The sequence below is a fragment of the Schistocerca americana genome, chromosome 1, assembly GCF_021461395.2.
Source record: "Schistocerca americana isolate TAMUIC-IGC-003095 chromosome 1, iqSchAmer2.1, whole genome shotgun sequence".
Classification (NCBI taxonomy): Eukaryota; Metazoa; Arthropoda; class Insecta; order Orthoptera; family Acrididae; genus Schistocerca; species Schistocerca americana.
Genome location: NC_060119.1, coordinates 1,157,159,965 through 1,157,182,300, shown reverse-complemented (window position 1 = coordinate 1,157,182,300; position 22,336 = coordinate 1,157,159,965). Strand labels below are relative to the sequence as shown.

General features: G+C 43.3%; 1 protein-coding gene across 1 annotated transcript in view; it reads left to right on the top strand.

Annotated features, from left to right (window-relative positions):
* Positions 1–951: 951 nt before the first annotated feature.
* The window catches only part of LOC124597615 (mite allergen Eur m 3-like), a 56,135-nt gene continuing 34,750 nt past the window's right edge, over positions 952–22,336 (top strand). Inside the window, exons 1-2 of the mRNA XM_047135948.1 lie at positions 952–1,054; positions 8,271–8,356. Coding sequence (XP_046991904.1) covers positions 997–1,054; positions 8,271–8,356 — 144 coding nt within the window. The 5' untranslated portion in view covers positions 952–996. The remainder of the gene's footprint in view (positions 1,055–8,270; positions 8,357–22,336) is intronic.

The following is a 22,336-nucleotide window of genomic DNA, read 5'->3' as shown; positions in this document are numbered from 1 at the left end:
ATTGTGCATGCTCTGTTGCCTGTGTCTATGTGCCTGTGGTTCTGTCAGTGTGATCATGTGATGCATCTGACCCCAGGAATGTGTCAATAAAGTTTCCCCTTCCTGGGACAATGAATTCACGGTGTTCTTATTTCAATTTCCAGGAGTGTATTTAAACGCGAGAATCGGCCCACAAACATTTACGGGTCCGATCGCTGCTCACGGTCATTTATATGCGAATACGTATCCATGTTAGGATAAATTGAGAGGGGCATAGTAAACTGATCTCACCTCTCAGTTAGAGGTGATAATTCAAGTCGCCGACCAACGCAGACACTCCATCAACATTGTGATGGGTTATGCATTAGGTCACTTGGTGATGCAGAAAAAGCAATCGCTCGCATTTAACACATTTAGAGGCTATTCGTTGTCAGTAAAACAAGATATTTGACCAAATTCATGAGTTTATAAGTTAATTGGACTCTAAGAACTGCTCCGAATGCTGCAAATTGGGTAAAAATATATCGTGATATGTAGCTTATAAGAATTTTGTGGATCTGACAGTGAAGCACCATCATGAGAATAACTAGACAGTATTATTTTAAGTTGTTTATAGAGGCTACCAGTAAAAATGCTTAAATCTGATAACGAGTCTCCAATGACCAGTTGCACCGCAGGATAAATATATTCGGCAGTGCCAAGTTTGTAAGAGTACTAGGTGTACTTCGAAGGTGTTCCAAAGACATTTACAAAAGTCATACGAAAGTAGCATTTCTCGGCTAAACGTCAGATTATCAAACAATTTTTTTTAGGTTTTTCGTATTCTGCAAAAGACGTAGTTTGCAATGTTATCTAGTGATTTTTCAGTACGATTACTTCACCTGACAGTCGTTATCGGAGCGCTGATTAACGCTGCTCACGTCTCGAGGGCCTCGCGCTGTTGTTTTGAAACCAGTGCTCTGAGAGCCGTGGAGCAGCAGTGCAGAACCCTGTAGCTGGCCAGAACGGATTGAGAACATGCAGAGCGTGACGTGGTTGGTACTATTGCTGGTGACAGCTGCGCACAGCACCGCCGGTGAGTGACGTCACTTACGTGTAAGTCATGTGTGGTGCAGGTCACTGTATCGTACGTCATTCCGGCCACCCATACGTCGTCCATGTCATATGTGTAGCTGTACAACTTTGGTATCTGTCATGAAGTGTACGGTGTAGTGTTGCGTCTGTGAGTCTGTGATGTTGAGGATGAGACAGGGTGAAGTCCGAAGCAGGTGCATAGCGTACCCTCGTTGAAGAGCACCGTGGGGGGGGGGGGGGGGGGGGGGGGGAGGGGGGTGGGAGGGGGGGGAGGGGGGGGAGGGGGGGAGTGGGGAGGGGGGTGCAGAGGTTAACCCCCCACTCTGACGGATCAATCAGTATCAACAGTATCATTTATCACGAGGACGAGAATAAACACCATGCATGGTGTTTGTTTCAATCTGAGGCAACTAAATATCTCGAAAACGACGCATTGTACGAAAAAAAAAAAAATTTCTAGGTGGAAAGTTAATATTAGTGATGGGGACAACCTGTCTATGCTACAGCTGACCCACCTCCTAAATACCCTCCCTACTTGCGCGGTGTCAACTTCGTATTTTCAGATCGTAACACACCATTTTTATTGCATATTCAGCTTCTGCGCCAAAAGATACGTACGGTTTACTCAAACCGTTCTGTCCCATTCGTGGTAGATTGCCGCTGTTATTGACAAATATCAAGTGTGGCTGTTTTTCTGCAATTATGAACTGACGCATTTTATTCTACATTTCATTTGCGACGAAAAGTAAATGCTTGTGGCCTAACGGTTCGTATTTATTTCAAAATTTACTTTAGTGTTGCGACTTTGATTGTACGGTACCTATATGGCTAGCCGTTACAATGTCCTGGTTGGACACTACGTTTAGCGTGATCCAGGAACAACGACGTGGACATAATTGTTTTGTGTTTCCATCATGATGCGTGATTTCGATGAGCCACCTTGTCTCTCGCCATTGGGGTGCTTCATTTCGGTGAGTATCCCATGGCATGTGCGTCTGTCAATATCACTTCTTGGAAATTGTACTTTATTACAATGTTTGTGGTTTTTATTTCGCCGATAGCCGCGTACCGGCCAGAGTGAGAGTTGCGGCTGTTGGATGGAAACACACATCGAAATCCATCACGCTGATGGAGGGGGTTGGAGAGCGGCCACCGAACTTAAACATTCAGATCGTTTGGGGACTCACCATAGTAAACTCACGGGGAACAGAGAACTAAGTTTCCATAAAAGTAGCTTATTTTCCAGAAATGTCAATGTCTAGCCATATTATTTGTACTTGACAATCACATTTGCAACACTAAAGTAACGTTTGAACATCAGTATCAACGGTCAGAACACAAAGGTTTACGTTTACATCGTAAATGAAATGTAGAATTAGATGCGTCGGTTCTTAATTGCAAAAAATAGACTCACTTGATAGTGTCGATTACAGCGCTATCTGCCACGAATGGCAAAAAATGGTTTGAATAAACCGTACGTATTTTCTGGCGTAGAATCCGAAATGGGGGAGGGGTTTCCTTTTGACAACACAATGTTGGCCCTGCCCACTCAGAAAGGGTTGTTACGAGATGGCCAGTTGTGGTTGGTTGATTTATTCGAGGGAGGGCGCCAAAAAGCGAGATCATCGGTCCCATCGGATTAGGGAAGGGCCACGAAGGAAGGCGGCCGTGTCCTTCTAAAGGAACCATCCTGGAATTTGCCTCAAGCGATCTGGGGAAACCATGGAAAACCTGAATCAGGATGGACGGACGCGGGTTTGAACCGTTCTCCTCCCCAATGCGAGTCCAGTGTGCTAACCACTTTGCCACCTCCCTCAATGGCCAGTTGTGACACAGACAGATGTCCGCTTCAATAATGTTAACTTTTTATCTACAAAATTGTTTTCTTGCGATGCGTCGTGTTGGAAGTATTTAGATGTCTCAAGTTAAAAAAAATCACCTTATTGGTGTATAGCAACAAAATGCTATCATTATTTTTACGAAACAGGATTCACCTTACTTAAAATTCTTATAGTAGTACAGCGGTGCCATTCTGTAAAAAGTAGCTGTTTCCGACATGTAAAAGTTTGCCGGCAGTACAGCAGTGTCGTATTGTAAAAAACAACGGCTTCCGATGTTTGGAACCATGGGTGCAGTGCCTTTCTTTACAACATGACGCCACTTCATTCCGAAAACGTTTACGTTAACTGTTCCAGGCAGCGGAAGTCTATGCGCTTATGTGTTTCGCCATATCGTATTACGCATCTTCAGTGGCCCGCGAGGCAATAAACGAGATAAGTATTTAAGAGTAGATATTTACTTTTGAGATACGCAATGTTTCGTGGCAGCACGTTTCGGTTATCTTAGTGTTTAAACTATATGAAATTGCAGCAATGTGATTTAGCACCTATTTATATGCTCTCTTCTTTATTTCTTTTCCTTCTGGTTTTTAACGTTTCTCTACGGGTTCAGCACTGTTTTACTACATTGCTTTTGGCAGTTTAGTAGTGTTTGGTGGCTAGATGGCCTTTCTGACGCCACCATTCTTTCTCGGGAAGGAATCTGTGTAGCAAATCAGTGTGCATCTAGTGTAGATCTCCTGTTCAAGTGTGATAACGTTTCCTAAGTGCTTGTGTAATGTGCATCACAGCGTTCGTCGTTAATCCGCTGGCGGATGCGATCCAGGACCTGTTCACCTCCCTGGGACCCAGAAGCGTGCCATTTAGCGCTCCCGACCATCTAGGTCGGTCAGTTTTAGGCCTTTTACGCGTTATATATTTCCACTGGCTCTTGTTTAAGTATTTGATGATCACAATATAACTTTCAAATAAACTGTACATAAAAATTTTGCACATCGCTGCACGTAACCTTGCCGTACACTGCATATGATCTTACTGTCAGGTTAACTGAGGAATCATGATCAATTCAGCGGCCCTCTGCAAGCTCGTATTTGGTTGAAAATATACGTTGGTACAGCAAATTGACAGCGCTAGAGTCAGCTGCATTTATGAATCACGTAAACTACCTATGTAGTTGAAACTACACTCGTAGGTTTGGCTCCACAACCTCCAGTTTTCGAAACAATAAATGTGACGAGGAACATGCGAACTGACAAGGAAATACCGCACTTTGGAAAGCTCTTGAAAACAGTGAGCCAGACGCGTGTAGCGCAAAGAACAATAAGTTGTTATTCATCTCCTTCAACGTATGCAGGTGGAGGTGGCCCTGTGGTTACGATACTGCACTCATATTCAGCAGAAGAAAAATTTCAATAGCGGTCCACCATCCCCGCTGTCATTTCCTGCACTAATAGTTTTATAACAACGACAAACCATTAAACTGATCATATAGTTGTAACGCTAGCTACATCGAACCCCCGGATTGTTTTGTTAGCTATTTTCCGATTGTTTCTATTCTCATATTGACAAACAGATTTTTGAATAAATTAACGATAATTCTTAATTGTGAACGGCGGGAAGGAGGAGACGAGGAGACAAAATACCGTACAGTAGGAACTTCAGGGCCAAAATCAAGAAGGTGTCACTGACAGTGGGTGTACCGTGTTCTGCTTCTTACGATTTATTAAGTAGCCACTGAGCTCAGTACTGAACGAGATGTGTCTATATTGGTACGTCGTTTCACTGGAAATTGGTTTGTTCATCCGTGGATCAATCATAAGACACTGTACTCACTTCCTGGAGGACGTCGATTAAAAGTCTTGGCATTAAAATTCCTGTTTGGGCAGCCACATCTACATTTTCCGTACTGTCCCTAAGTCATTTACTGCAAAAAAATTCTTCATGCTTCCCAATTTCGCGCTTGTGCAGCCCCTATATTGACTGGCCTCGGGAACTTTTTTTTTAAACCTTAAACATTCTTCCTTCGTTCTTTCTGCTTTGATAGCAGTCAAATTCAAAATTGAAGCTCAAGGAAAGATCTTGTAACAGAGCAGCCGATAAGGAAACAACATGAAGTGAGATCCGTACTGGTCAAGGAGCAAAAATCGCCCATTGTAAACATTTGTAACCGATTGAAAGCACATTGATTTTCAGAAATCTACTCCTCATTATGTATATCTACGTCCGTACTCTACAAGCCGCTGTGAAGTGCATGGCGCAGGGTACTTCGCTCGTACCTCTTATTCGGGCTTTTTCCAGATCCGCTCACGTAAGGAGCGCGGAAAGAACAATAGCTTAAACGCTTCTGTGTGTGCTGTAATTAATCCAATTGTGTCTTCGCGATGGTAGCGATACGTTCGGGGTTGAAGTGTCTTCCTATATTCCTTACTTTCCCACCCAAGGATCCTTTACAGACTCCTCAAATTCCCACCTCTCGTCACACACACTGAACACCTCCGAATTACCTACACCATATTGTGTCCCCTCTCCTTTCCAATCCTGTTGTGGTGCTACGCCTTTCCACAGACATCCCATCAACCTTGGACCTGCACATCCTCCATGTCCTCACCCCAAGCATTTTCAACCGTGTCCCTCTCCTGGACCATGAACTCCGCCGCGACAGATACCTGTCCTACCAGCTCTGAAATGTCATTACTCTGTCCACTCCAACGAGCACTCCTTCCTCCCTCTCTCCCCGTACCACATCTCCTCTTTTTCCCTTTTCCTGTCGCCCCCATCCCCTTTTGCTCTCAAGTCTACAGATCTCAATAAAAGTTAGCCCTCTCTCTTTGCCCCCCATAGCCATCCCTGCCTCGTCGCCACCAGTCCTCGGCACTCATGACCACCACTCTCCCATTTCCATCCATACCCCTCTTCTTTTCATCTACAATCTACCGTCCCATGGCAGATCCCTTTCCAGTTGTCGTGGAAGTGCTCGGTGCTCCGTTCTTAATGGTCAGTGCCTCTTCAGTGTTATTCAACTGTTTTCTTTCAGGTGCTTAGTGTTCTTCAAGTGTTTCTCAAACGTTTTTAACTGTGATGTCCACATTTTCATCATTGTCTTTAAACAATTCTTGAAGAAAGCACTATATTATTTATACTTATATTATTTCATATATTTTATTATAATATATACAGGGTGAGTCACCTAACGTTACCGCTGGATATATTTCGTAAACCACATCAAATACTGACGAACCGATTCCACAGACCGAACGTGAGGAGAGGGGCTAGTGTAATTGTTTAATACAAACCTTAAAAAAATGCACGGAAGTATGTTTTTAACACAAACCTACGTTTTTTTAAATGGAACCCCGTTAGTTTTGTTAGCACATCTGAACATATAAACAAATACGTAATCAGTGCCGTTTGTTGCATTGTAAAATGTTAATTACATCCGGAGATATTGTAACCTAAAGTTGACGCTTGAGTACCACTCCTCCGCTGTTCGATCGTGTGTATCGGAGAGCACCGAATTACGTAGGGATCCAAAGGGAACGGTGATGGACCTTAGCTACAGAAGAGACTGGAACAGCACATTACGTCCACATGCTAACACCCTTTTAATGGTCTTTTTCACTGACGCACATGTACATTTCCATGAGGGGTGAGGCACACGCACACACGTGGTTTCCGTTTTCAATTACGGAGTGGAATAGAATGTGTCCCGACATGTCAGGCCAATAGATGTTGAATGTGGTGGCCATCATTTGCTGCACACAATTACAATCTCTGGCGTAATGAACGTAGTACACGCCGCAGTACATCCGGTGTAATGTCGCCGCAGGCTGCCACAATACGTTGCTTCATATCCTCTGGGGTTTTAGGCACATCACGGTACACATTCTCCTTTAACGTATCCCACAGAAAGAAGTCCAGAGGTGTAAGATCAGGAGAACAGGCTGGCCAATTTATGCGTCCTCCACGTCCTATGAAACGCCCGTCGAACATCCTATATCCTGTCAAGGGTCAGCCTAGTGTTAATTGCGGAATGTGCAGGTGCACCATCATGCTGATACCACATACGTCGACGCGTTTCCAGTGGGACATTTTCGAGCAACGTTGGCAGATCATTCTGTAGAAACGCGATGTATGTTGCAGTGCTCTCCGATACACACGACCGAACAGCGGAGGAGTGGTCCTCGAGCGTCAACTTTAGGTTACAATATCTCCGGATGTAATTAACATTTTACAATGCAACAAACGGCACTGATTACGTATTTGTTTATATGTTCAGATGTGCTAACAAAACTAACGGGGTTCCATTTTAAAAAACGTAGGTTTGTGTTAAAAAACATACTTCCGTGCATTTTTTTATGGTTTGTATTAAACAATTACACTAGCCCCTATCCTCACGTTCGGTCTGTGGAATCGGTTCGTCAGTATTTGATGTGGTTTACGAAATATATCCAGCGGTAACGTTAGGTGACTCACCCTGTATAAGATTATATACTCACGTCACCTTTTAAAATAATTTTAAATTAGTAGTACATGTCTGCTTTTTTGTTTTAGCATCTAGGTTAGCGTTAAGTTCTGTTGGCTGAAGACAGGTTATCTGTATCGCTGCCAGTCCCCCCCCCCCCACCCAACCTTCCCCCCCCCCTCCCCCCCTCCCGCCACATGGGACATGGGGGGACGAAATAATAATAAAGGAAAAGAAAAATTATTTAATGCAACTTATCACGCATACGTCATTAATACTTTGTCATTATGGCCTACTTTAAAGATGTAGACACTCCACAAGCTGTATTTGTTTTTTCCCATGTTTTTCTGCGGATCTAAAGATGGCCATCGCTGACAGAAACGGGGGTAGCGTAAGGACGGGACAATTTTGTGATAGTAGACAGAAATGAAAGAAATTTATTGTAATCTCACTCTTACCCGCGATTAGTTTTATGTGAAAGCTGCACTTTAAATCGCTTCGTATGCACGCTACTAGATATTTAATAGATTTCGCATTGCTTCCATTGACTGTTCTGTAGTAATCTAATCATACAATAATTGATATTCTTGCCTATTTATACTAAATATGTAACATTTGTTTATGCTGAGAGTCAGTTGCCACTCCCTGCACCAAGCGTCGGTCCTCTGCAGGTCTTCCCGCTTTTCGCTACAGTTTTTTAGCGTTGCGACTTCTCTGTATACAGCAACGTCATCTGCGAATTGCCTCACTGAATTTTCGACGTTATCCACTCGGTCGTTTATAGCAGGCAAGTAGTACACTTACACTTCGGGCCAATCCGTCATTCGTTGCCTGCCGCCATTGCGTGTGTCGTAACTCGTATTTGCCAGCAGCGTACGAAAAGAATGCCACACGATGGACTGATCCGCTTGTTCCAGGTGGGGTGTCGCCGCCTGCCTTGTCGGAAGTGAGTGGGCGCATAATCAACGGGGAGCCTGCAGCCCTGGGGGAGTTCCCTGCACAGGTGTGTGTCTGCTTCCACAAGGGTCAAAGGAAACTCGATGACTTAACAACTTGCGCGCAACCTTTATACGAAATTGGTCCAGCCCCTTAGAAAATGACATTATTAAAAATTTCCCTCCGTTGTGGGTCATGCATCCATCTTACGGCAAATTATTAACCAGATGAATTATTTACTTGACTCCAGTAACTATTTATTCGAAGGACCATAGCGCAGTTGTCAGCAGGCCAGTGCCTGCAACGGCTGTTTTAAAATTAGTACACCTGGAAAGACGACGTCGATTTCGATCTGATGATGGCAAATGACACCTGGGCGATAGTAGAGGTACAGATAATGGTTTAAACGTCGTCCTCCAACAGATGGCGTTGTGGCATAGCTACCAGGGCTCTATCTGTGTCTACCCTTTAATAGGGAACGTTCGCAGCCAGAAGGTTGAATGTGAAGCAAGCAGGCAATTATGCCAATGAGACGCACTCGTCCTTCCTACATCCAACTGAGCCAGTTTGAAAGGGGTCAAATTGCGGTCTTCCGAATGGCGGGATGGCCCTTTCAGGGAAATGCCACACAAGTTGGGGGTACTGGGTCAGATGTGCAATGATGCTGGTATCAGTGGTCACGTGAACATTGTCACACCGGTAGACAATGTTCTGGATGTCCACACAGCAGAGACGCCCACCAGCATCGTCGTAAGGGCAGCAATGGCAGATCGTACAGATACCGTAGCACAGACAAGAGGGCTTGTGAGCCCAGACGTGTCGACACGAACTGTTGCGAACTGGTCATTAGCAGTGGGACTACGGGTGTGCTCACCTCCACTCACGCCACAGTATCGAAGTGCACAGCCCGACTGGTGCCGCAGGAGGATCACTTGGAAGATGGAATGGCGCGCTGTGGTCTTCAGACATGAAAGCAGATTCTGCCTGCACGCAAATCATGGTCGTCTGCGCGGACGACGTAGATTTGGTGAGCGCTGTCGTGTAGAGTGCATTCGTCCAAGACACACTAGCCCCACCCAAGGCCATATGTTCTTAGGTGCGTTAACCTACAACTCTCGTACACCTTTAGTGTTTCTGGTGCAACAAGAAGGTGCTGTGTTTCTCCAACAGGGTAATGCTCGTCCACACACTCTCCGTGAAACTCAACATGCTCTTCAGGCCGTGCAGAAAATTCCCTGTCCCGCACCATCTCCAGACTTTGGTCGTCGCAGCTAGGGTGCGATCGCCAATTTGCCTATTAAAGCTTTCTTGTATGAATGTATGTGGGCTCCAGTGTAAGCAGTCAGAATCTTATACGATCTGCAACGGGCGATCTGTGTCCTGCAGACGTGCGTCATGACGATATAGTGTGACTGCAGCGTGTGAAAGTAGCGGAGAGGTTCTTACAGAGTAGTTACATTCTCTGGAACTATAAAAATTAATAACTGATCTAGAAATAGCCTGAGGAACTTCATATTAGGTACGTAACCTTCTGTGGTGTAAAGGAACAATCTGTCAAACTCTGAAGTCAATAACTGTCACAATTTGGAAGTTACCAAAAAAAAGTTAATAAAAGACGTAATTATCAGACACTTAAAAAACAAAATCAATATATATATATATATATATATATATATATATATATATATATATGTTAATAGTTCACGAAGTGTGACTATTTGAAAAGATATGATAACATCCTCAGTGTTCAGATTCAAATTTGGAAAGTTTTCATTTTAGAAAACCTTTCGTAATTTTGCTGTAGTAATAACTTTAAGAATTTCAAGTAGATATTTATGTTTTGTGTTAGGGTGAGTGTGAAAGAGAGTACTTGTGTGAGTATATATGGGACATTCGCCAATATTAAATTTTCAGTTTGTAATTTTCTGTAGGAACTTGCAAGTGTTCCAGCTTTGTATCGTGGGAACGAATCCACCAGTGGTTCCCCTACTAGTGGATAACGGATGTCAAAGCATGTTTGAATATGTAAGACACAGCCAGAACATTCGCGACTATATAGTTAAATTGCAGACGTGAAGTAAAGCTTAAAGTTTATTTCATTTTATTTGTTTTACTAGAGAGTTTTGAGTTGCTTATTTTAATGACGTCAATGAGCTGAGAGCACTGATTGGTTCTTGCTAGATTTTGGCGCGAGCCGTGCCCTGAAAGTCAGTTTCGATTGGCCGTAATTCTGTACAGCCAATAAGACAACCACTGAATGCTGAGTGCAAAAGTAAATAGCAGTTTATTGACTGTGTTACTCTCGTAAATGATTCCGAAAATGGATAGGAAAAGTTCTGGGTGTTCGAGTGTGACGAGGACTGTGAACAGGAACTTTAATGATTGGAACACTTGTGGGCTGATGATCTTGCTTCATAGCAATAAAAAAAATCCTAATGCAAGTTTAAAAGGACCTTTGAACTTTGAAATTTGAACAGCAACCATTTCCGATTTATTCTTTAGAGTTTACAAGACTAGTTTCAGCTTTTTGTACTTATAGCGGCCTCCGACGTATAGTTATGAAATCTCAGTTTCTTCAGCACTGCTCTTCTGAGATCTCTTAAGTAGCTGCAACTAGTCTCCATTCGAAAACGTGTAGAATATGATGGGACGAGGAGTGACTCGTATGACCTGTCGACCAACAACTTTTACAAAACTACGTGAACAGGTCGACCAGGCGTGGCATAATGTATCCCTGGACAGTATTCGCCATCTGTAAGGTCGACTGAATGCCAGAGTTAGCTCCTGCATTGTCAATCGTGGAGGCCGCACCACGTACTTGTATCCGTGTTTCAGCATAGGTCGATACTGCTTGCGCTACTGATCTGCAAATGTAATTATTTCATGTACTTCGTATCCATTGCTGCAACAATAAATCTTGAGTGAACTGGAAACTTCTAAAAGAGTATACTAACTTTTATCTGTCAGAGTATATATTCCCGGGTTCCCGGGTTCGATTCCCGGCGGGGTCAGGGATTTTCTCTGCCTCGTGATGGCTGGGTGTTGTGTGCTGTCCTTAGGTTAGTTAGGTTTAAGTAGTTCTAAGTTCTAGGGGACTGATGACCATAGATGTTAAGTCCCATAGTGCTCAGAGCCATTTTAGAGTATATATATTCCCCCTGCCAAGCAACATTGGTAAGAAATGCCTACATCACTATGCAGAATTTCCTGCCACTCAAATTTGTTAAGCAGCCCTCTCTGTCATGCAGCATCACTACAAAGGACTGTCTACCACGTAAAATTGTAAGAATGACCCTTTGCCATGCAGCGTTGGTATGAAACATGCCACACATCTGCAGGTTCCACAGCCGGTCAAGCTACACTGACATGAAGCAACCTCTGCTATGCTTCATCAGTGTGAAGCACCCACTGCCAAGTACCATGGTACAAAGCACCCTGATCCACGCTACACTAGTACATCTGTCACGTAACAATGGTACGATGCAACCTCCACCACGTAACATGAATAGGGCGCACCCTCTGTACCCACAGGACTGATATAAAACACCCTCTGTCTCTACAGTAAGAGTTAACATTAAAACATCTAGTAATTAATTCAGATGACTTAAGGGCTGTAGCAGAAGGAGTGGATGGTTGTGATAACTTAATCAGTGAGTAAAAACGGGAGTTGTGTCGTGAGAAACGGAAAGAACATTACTCTAGAGCCACATATGTTGGTTTAACATTTACAAAAATAGCTGTAATAAGTTGATGTTGTTCGCATTGCCATTACTGTAGATATGTGATTTAGTCTTTCAGGACTGGTTTCAGGGAGGAAGTTGTTGCCAGTCAATGTGTCAAAACGACAGTGGTAAATACCACAGGATCCACGAAATTAAGGAAAACTGAACGGATAGATGGCGGGGAAACATATGACAGATAGCCTCAAGGGGAGGATGACACATTGTGTCTAAAAAGTAGACACTAAGAAAAAAAAAGTTGTGAAATTTGTAAGGAAACGATATAAAAACCTGTGTAAGAAAAATCTTGAAAAAGGTAATATTAGTAGTATTGGGACTCAGCTTAGTACTCATTAAGTATTCTCGTGGAGGATGTGTTATGGCTGTCCATTTGATTAATTTAATAAGTGTCGCTCACGAACGCTTGGGAGAGCGCACAAACAGGGTACATGAAAGCAGAGGCGACAGGGTAAACAGTACAGCTTGTGAATACGTTTCTAGAAAGGAGACCGTATGTCTGTCACACTGACACACTCTACAGCAGAAATATGGATATGATAGTAAGCCAACTGGATTGAACACTTCTCTAACTTCTTTCTGGAAGGTTTCCAGAACTTGAGAAATTCAGTCAGAAAAAGCAACAAGTAGCTGACAAGACACCCATAGACGGAACTATTACACAATAATGGACTATAAATATGGGACTGACAGGGTAGTTCGCTGTTAGTCACCTAAAGACAAGCGGCGCACCAGGAACCCGGAATAGCAGCAGCACCGACTCGATATCGCGGAACTAAGAGCCGTGCAGAAGAAAGCGCTCTACAAGAAGTCTGTAATCCATTTCGGTGAGCAACTGACTTAGGTAACAGAGTCCAAAAGTACTGGGTGTATTTGTGTCAGGTGGTGGTTACAAGAACAAGGGCAGTGTGCACTTGCCTCTGTTAGTGAACTCATGCATGAGTTTCCGTAAAGAAATCAGAACGATTCGTAACACAGCACTCGTCTCTGGTGGCTGGAAGCCTTGATTTTCAAAGTAAGTGGAACAGTTTTCTGGTTACATTAATTAGACCAGTGATTCGTAAGAGAGGAGTGGCTGTAGACACCTATACCCAGTAGAGGAAATAAATTGGTAGAGTTCGAACACGACCTGTTTAAATACTGCATAGTCTGACTGGTAGGAAGCAGCCAGGTAAGTTTAATGGTAAGGTGCCAGGCCATGAATAAGGACCTTCGCACACACAATTTTACTAGCTTTCCACACTGAAAAAATGAAAAAAAATTCTCATGAAATTTTTGGAAAAAACAGATCTCAGCATTTAATAAGAAATCAACATTTACTCAGTCATTTTCTATAGATTGTTATTGAAAACAATAAGTAATGAAGACATTAAAATTACTAACTGAATTCGTTAAATAAATTTTACTTCAGCAAAATTAAAGATATGTACTTCTGGAATAATTAGGTTAACAGGCATTGACTTCACAAGTCTGCTGGAGCCTACAACGCTCGTCACTTCTTCTTCTTTACTTTCACTGATTCAGACCTACTACTGCTGTTCGCTTAAGTCCGTTTATGAAGAAGTTGCAGGGACTGTCATTCAGCTACGTGCGCTATAATGATTTACGCGGTGTTCTACAAGTAAATACGCAGCTGACACCTTCCACCTCCTTGTAAATTAGCTTATAAAATTTGAAAGCACCTACTCCATGAAACGCATAAAGGTTCTGTAACAAAACGTTCACCAAAACACCCTGTAAACTGTTTCGATTAAAGCTTCATAATCCCTAGACATTCTGCTATTCTGAACTAATCTCTCGTATTATCTGGTGGATAATATCCCTAAGAAAGATTGACTGAGATCACACACAAGCACACTCCAATCGCATACAAAACAAACACGCATAAGTGTGGCGTATAAACAGATAACATCTCTCCAAATATTGTTTAAAAGGAGCTGGTGTAACAATAAATAACTCTGCCGATTACTGCTTGCTATGGAAGATGGATATCGCTAGGCTGTGCAACCTTGTTATACGGAAACATCTTTCACAAAACTAGTAAATTTGACGCGTTTTGCCTAATTACTGGTAGCAGTTTAGTTCTGTCAGAATTTCTTGGTAAGAAACTTTCGTTATTAAGCAGTGCAATCAACAAACAAGTAAATGATCCCTGATTGGAATAAAGTTAATGTAAGCACCAAACAATAAGTGATGATATGGCTTGAAATGACGCAGCTGTAAACAGTTTCGACTTTGAGTTGTTGTTAACTGATTATAAATGCCTCTGTTGTTTCAGGAGCACTGTCTTTAATAATTTGAGTTCACAGCATCAACTGAACAAAACAGTTCAATATTTATCCCTAGTGTTTTCAAAACATCGTTAGTTCAATTATAACCGTTGGGTCAAGACTCTTTGTTATGTGACAACTACGTAAAGTTCTGACATTGAAATTGTCCTTAACAGTACAAATGTAATTTCAGTTTGATGTGTCACTGAGGAAGAGCTGTTGAAAATGACTTGACCCTATGTAGCGCATTTCACTCATATTTGTCCATCGAAGTTTATTTGTATTGATGCTCCGTAACAATGAAATGTCAGTTGACAGTCGACAATATGACTGCAGAGATGTGCGTTCTACAGCTTCCTACCTGATGTCGACGCTCCGTTGTCTTGCTGATCGTCGGTCTGTCAGAAAATGCCATAAACAAAACTTCACCGGTTCAAAATCACAGCGCGCCAAGGCCAATCGATTTAATTTAGTATCAAGAACGCAGATTTCCAGAAATAACAGATGACACCCGGTCGAGTACCACCCCATACACACAGTCCGCCAGATATTTTTCACTCCAGTAAAATTAAACCATTGAGGAGCTCGACCCTCTCACAGATTCCACCGTAGTTTCGAGCAAACCAAACCACATCATTGACAGCTCATGCTAAAAACGAAGACAGTCTAGTTCACTTGTAATATTCAGTTTAATTCGCAGCTGCAACACAACATATCTCGCACTCGCTCCTCAGCTGTGTCCTGTTAATATTATTCACAGATATTAATTTTCCGAAACGCCCAAAGCTCATAAAATTACAACGGAACTACATACATATGTACATACAATAACAAAATTGATTCTACACAATACACTACATTGCCCCTGTTACGGGGAGGGGGGGGGGGGGGCTGACTGAGCCGAATCATAATGCCAGGATAGTGGTCGCTCCTTGAGCAACATCCGGACAGGCACGTCGGGATAGGGGTTTGTTAGTTATTGGAAGCTTCAATGTTAGGAGGGTCATGGAGCCCCTCAGGAACATAGCGGCTAGGGCGGGAAGAAGTCCAACGTTCACTCGATGTGCTTGCCGAGGGAGTTTGTCTGGGATGTGGAAGAGGGTCTTCCGGCGGCTGTCGAGCGTGCGGGGTGCAGCCAGCTGCAGATTGCTGGACATGTCGGCACCAACGATGCCCGTCGTCGGGGTTCCGCGGAAGTCCTTGGGTCCTTTCGACGGCTGGCTAAATTGGCGAGGAGTGGAAGCCAAGCTGACGATCTGCGGCATCGTACCGAGGGTGGACCGGGGTCCACTGGTTTGGAGTCGAGTGGAGAATCTAAACCAGAGGCTACGTCGACTCTGTGACGAAAATGGTTGTAGTTTCCTCGACCTACGCTATAGGATGGAAAGTTGTAGGACACCTCTCGATAGATCAGGGGTGCACTACACACAAGAAGCAGCTACATGGGTAGCACAGTACTTGTGGCGTGCACATGGGAGTTTTTCAGATTAGGCTCCTCCCCTCGGGAAACAAACCGTTGGCCTGAAAAATTACCAGTTCATGACACTGATGTAGGCGTGCCAACTGTAAAAATAGTTAGTTCGCGTAAACACGTCATTCCACAGGATTTAAATATGCTAAATCTCATGTTAGCAAATTGTCGAAGTGTCTGTAGCAAGATCCCCGAGCTACTCCCCGAAATAAACAGTAGTAATGCTAATATTGTGTTAGGTACCGAAAGCTGGTTGAAACCAGACATAATAAGCAGTGTAATTTTGAACTCGGATTGGATAATGTTTGGGAAGGATAGGACTGATGCTATGGGAGGTGATGTGTTCATTGCAATTAAAACTTGTTTAAACGTGTCGGGCTGTGAAATAGTCTGGATAAAGCTGTCAGTCAGACAGGGATTGACCATTGTATTAGGATGTTTTTATAGACCACCAGCATCCGCAACAAACGTCGCAGAACATTTCAGGGAAAGTGTTGAGTACATAGGAAATAAATATCCAAATTATCCATTAGTTATATATAGGTGGAGACTTTAATCTGGCATCCATTGACTGGGAAAACTACACGTTTATCACAGGGGGCAGAAGCAAAGACTCGTGTGTAGTTATTCTAGGAGCGCTCCCAACACACAACCTTGAGCAATTGGTTAGAAAACGAAATCAGGATGAGAACATATTAGATATCTTGGCGACAAACTGACCTGATATTTTTGAGGATGTTAATCTAGAAGAAGGTATTGGCGACCATAATGTCGTTATGGCTTCTATGTCAGTGGAAGTTTCAAAAAGCCAAAGAAATAGCGAAGAGTTTTCTTTTTTCTTTTTTAGGAAAGCAAATAAAAGTGTCATTAATGAATATCTTCATAGTCAGCTCCAAGCATTCACTGCGGGTCACAAAAATATTGAGCATCTTTGGTCGGAATTTAAAGGTATTGTCCACCACGTTCTAGAGAAATACACTACTGCCCATTAAAATTGCTACACCACGAAGATGACGCGCAACAGACGCGAAATTTGACCGATAGGAAGAAGATGCTGTGATACGCAAAAGATTAGCTTTTCAGGGCATTCACACAAGATTGGCGCCGGTGGCGACACCTGCAACGTGCTGACATGAGGAAAGTTTCCAACCGATTTCTCATACACAAACAGCAGTTGACCGGCGTTGCCTGGTAAACGTTGTAGTGATGTCTCATGTAAGGAGGAGAAATGCGTACCATCACGTTTCCGACTTTGATAGAGGTCGGATTGTAGCCTATTGCGATTGCGGTTTATCGTGTCGCGACATTACTGCTCCCGTTGGTCGAGATCCAATGACTGTTAGCAGAATATGGAATCAGTGGGTTCAGGAGGGTAATACGGAACGCCGTGCTGGATCCCAACGGCCTCTTATCACCAGCAGTCGAGATGATAGGCATCTTATCCGCATGGCTGCAACGGATCGTGCGGCCACGTCTCTATCCCTGAGTCAACAGATGGGGACGTTTGCACGAACAGTTCGACGACGTTTGCAGCAGCATGGACTATCAGCTCGGAGACCATGGCTGCGGTTATCCTTGACGCTGCATCACAGACAGGAGCGCCTGCCATGGTGTATTCAACGATGAACCTGGGTGCACGAATGGCAATACGTCATTTTTTCGGATGAATCCAGGTTCCGTTTACAGCATCGTGATGATCGCATCCGTGTTTGGCGACATCGCAGTGAACACACATTGGAAGCGTGTGTTCGTCATCGCCATACTGGCGTATCACCCTGCGTGATGGTATGCGGTGCCATTGGTAACACGTCTCGGTCACCTCTTGTTCGCATTGACACACTCTGAACAGTGGACGTTACATTTCAGATGTGTTACGACCCGTGGCTCTACCCCTCATTCGATCCCGGCGAAACCCTACATTTCAGCATGATAATGCACCACTGCATGTTGCAGGTCCTGTACGGGCCTTTCTGGATCCAGAAAATGTTCGACTGCTGCCCTGGCCAGCACATTCTCCAGATCTCTCACCAATCGAAAACGTCTGGTCAATGGCGGCCGAGCAACTGGCTCGTCACAATACGCCAGTCACTACTCTCGATGAACTGTGGTATCTTGTTGAAGCTGCATGGGCAGATTATTTTAGGACACTCCTCAGAGACATTCACTGGACTGATGTTTACAGTGCTCATGGCATGAATGAAAAATATAACATTTTTGCTAATAAAGTGCTTACCTTATTTGAACACTGCTTTCCCCCAAAACTTACCAAGGTTAAAGCAAAGTCTACAAAGAAGCCATGGATTACTCGAGGAATAGGGATATCTTGTAAAACAAAAAGAAAACTGTATCTGTCAATCCGAAACATTTCCAATGTTGATGCTATAGCACATTATAAGAAATACTGCAAAATATTAAAGACTGTAATACGGATGTCAAAGCAAATATATTACAAGGAAAAGATAGTCATATCAGATAACAAAATAAAGACAATATGGGATATAGTGAAGGAGGAGACCGGTAGAACCAGGCATGAAGAGGAACAAATAGCATTAAGAGTAAATGATGCATTGGTGACAGATGTGTATAGTGTTGCAGAACTTTTTAACAAACATTTTATAACTGTTACTGAAAAGATGGGGTTGTCAGGTTCGGTAGATGCTGCTATGGATTACCTTAGACCAGACATTTCAAGTAACTTCCATAATATGAATTTGACCCTCACTACCCCAACAGAAATAATGTCCATCATAAAATCTTTAAAATCAAAAACATCTAGTGGGTATGATGAAATATCAACAAAGTTAATTAAAGAATGTGATTCTGAGCTAAGTAACATATTAAGCTATCTGTGTAACCAGTCATTTATCAGTGGAATATTTCCCGAATGGCTGAAATATGCTGAAGTTAAGCCACCGTTTAAGAAGGGAGATAAAGAAATAGCATCAAATTTCCGTCCAATTTCACTGTTGCCAGCATTCTCAAAAATTTTCGAAAAAGTAATGTACAGTCGTCTTTATAACCATCTTATCTCAAATAACATACTGTCAAAGTCACAGTTTGGATTTCTAAAAGGTTCTGATATTGAGAAGGCTATCTACACTTACAGTGAAAATGTACTTAATTCATTAGACAAAAAATTGCAGGCAACTGGTATATTTTGTGATCTGTCAAAGGCATTTGACTGTGTAAATCACAATATCCTTTTAAGTAAACTAGAATATTATAGTGTAACAGGAAATGCTGCAAAATGGTTCAAATCTTATATCTCTGGCAGGAAACAAAGGGTGTTATTAGGAAAGAGACATGTATCAAGCTATCAGGCACCATCCAACTGGGAACTAATTACATGTGGGGTCCCACAAGGTTCCATTTTGGGGCCCTTACTTTTTCTTGTGTATATCCATGACCTTTCATCAGTAACATTACCAGATGCCAAGTTTGTTTTGTTTGCTGATGATACAAACATTGCAATAAATAGCAAATCAAGTGTAGTCTTAGAAAGATCAGCCAATAAAATATTTGTAGACATTAATCACTGGTTCCTAGCCAATTCTTTGTCACTAAACTTTGAAAAAACACACTACATGCAGTTCAGAACTTGTAAGGGGTGTCCCAAGAGTATATGTCTAACATATGATGACAAGAAGATAGAAGAAGTGGACGGTGTTAAATTCTTGGGATTACAGCTTGATAATAAATTCAACTGGGAGGAGCACACCACAGAACTGCTGAAGCGTCTTAACAAATCTCTGTTTGCAATGCGAATTTTGTCAGACATAGGGGATATAAAAATGAAAAAGCTGGCATACTATGCTTACTTTCATTCCATAATGTCATATGGGATAGTTTCTGGGGTAATTCATCAAGCCAAGCTAAAGTTTTCCGGGCACAAAAACGTGCAGTAAGAATTATATGTGGTGTGAACTCAAGAACATCCTGCAGAAGCCTGTTTAGGGAACTAGGGATACTAACTACAGCTTCCCAATATATTTATTCCTTAATGAAATTTGTCATTAAAAATATATCACTTTTTCAAACCAACAGCTCAATTCATGGAATCAATACTAGAAATAAGAATAATCTTCACAAGGATTTAAAGTCACTTAGTCTTGTACAAAAAGGTGTGCATTATTCAGGAACACACATTTTCAATAACTTGCCAGCAGCCATAAAAAGCTTAACAACCAATGAAATTCAGTTTAAGAGAAGCCTAAAGGATTTATTGGTGGCCAACTCCTTCTACTCCATTGATGAATTTCTGAGGAAAACCAACTGATTTGTATATAAGTACAACATAACTTCTGCACAATTTCAGTGCAGTAATGTGTTCACTGAAAATTTGTGTGTGTGTGTGTGTGTGTGTGTGTAAGTATAATCTAACTTCTGCACCATTTCAGTGCAGTAATGTGTTCATTGTAAATAAGTATTACAGTAGTTGTATTACATGTTTCTTACCTTATAAACAAATATAACACTTTTTTATTTTAAATTCAGTGCAATAGTATTTGTAAAATGACTCTTAGTGTTCATTAAAAAATGACGATCATTCCACTTGGGACCTGTGGAATGGTACATTAGCTTATTTGTTTTAGTTTAAATATTTGTCATGTATTGTTGTTTTTCTGACATGTTCCACATCCTGGAGGACCTCCTCACTACGGATCAATTGGAATGAAAGTAAATCTAATCTAATCTAATCTACCTGTACACGCCATTCAAGCTCTGTTTGACTCAATGCCCAGACGTATCAAGGCCGTTATTACGGCCAGAGGTGGTTGTTCTGGGTACTGATTTCTCAGGATCTATGCACCCAAATTGCGTGAAAATGCAATCACATGTCAGTTCTAGTATAATATATTTGTCCAATGAATACCCGTTTATCATCTGCATTTCTTCTTGGTGTAGCAATTTTAATGGCCAGTAGTGTATGTGCCTAGCAAAAATATAGGGGAGGGAAAGGATCCACCTTGGTTCAACAAACATATTAGGAAGTTGCTGAGAGAGCAGAGAATTTTGCACAGTGTTTTAAACGTAGTCACTGCTCCGCTGACAAACAGAAATTACGCGAAATGAAAGCAGCTGTCAAAAGGTCAATGACAGATTCTTTTAACGAATTTGAACGCAATATTTTGTCTGCAGATCCTAAAAATAACCCCAAAAAATATTGGTCGTGCGTAAAATCTATGAACGCTACAAACAATTAAATACCTTCTCTGGTCATATCAATGTACACTCCTGGAAATGGAAAAAAGAACACATTGACACCGGTGTGTCAGACCCACCATACTTGCTCCGGACACTGCGAGAGGGCTGTACAAGCAATGATCACACGCACGGCACAGCGGACACACCAGGAACCGCGGTGTTGGCCGTCGAATGGCGCTAGCTGCGCAGCATTTGTGCACCGCCGCCGTCAGTGTCAGCCAGTTTGCCGTGGCATACGGAGCTCCATCGCAGTCTTTAACACTGGTAGCATGCCGCGACAGCGTGGACGTGAACCGTATGTGCAGTTGACGGACTTTGAGCGAGGGCGTATAGTGGGCATGCGGGAGGCCGGGTGGACGTACCGCCGAATTGCTCAACACGTGGGGCGTGAGGTCTCCACAGTACATCGATGTTGTCGCCAGTGGTCGGCGGAAGGTGCACGTGCCCGTCGACCTGGGACCGGACCGCAGCGACGCACGGATGCACGCCAAGACCGTAGGATCCTACGCAGTGCCGTAGGGGACCGCACCGCCACTTCCCAGCAAATTAGGGACACTGTTGCTCCTGGGGTATCGGCGAGGACCATTCGCAACCGTCTCCATGAAGCTGGGCTACGGTCCCGCACACCGTTAGGCCGTCTTCCGCTCACGCCCCAACATCGTGCAGCCCGCCTCCAGTGGTGTCGCGACAGGCGTGAATGGAGGGACGAATGGAGACGTGTCGTCTTCAGCGATGAGAGTCGCTTCTGCCTTGGTGCCAATGATGGTCGTATGCGTGTTTGGCGCCGTGCAGGTGAGCGCCACAATCAGGACTGCATACGACCGAGGCACACAGGGCCAACACCCGGCGATCTCCTACACTGGCCGTTCACCACTGGTGATCGTCGAGGGGACACTGAATAGTGCACGGTACTTCCAAACCGTCATCGAACCCATCGTTCTACCATTCCTAGACCGGCAAGGGAACTTGCTGTTCCAACAGGACAATGCACGTCCGCATGTATCCCGTGCCACCCAACGTGCTCTAGAAGGTGTAAGTCAACTACCCTGGCCAGCAAGATCTCCGGATCTGTCCCCCATTGAGCATGTTTGGGACTGGATGAAGCGTCGTCTCACGCGGTCTGCACGTCCAGCACGAACGCTGGTCCAACTGAGGCGCCAGGTGGAAATGGCATGGCAAGCCGTTCCACAGGACTACATCCAGCATCTCTACGATCGTCTCCATGGGAGAATAGCAGCCTGCATTGCTGCGAAAGGTGGATATACACTGTACTAGTGCCGACATTGTGCATGGTCTGTTGCCTGTGTCTATGTGCCTGTGGTTCTGTCAGTGTGATCATGTGATGTATCTGACCCCAGGAATGT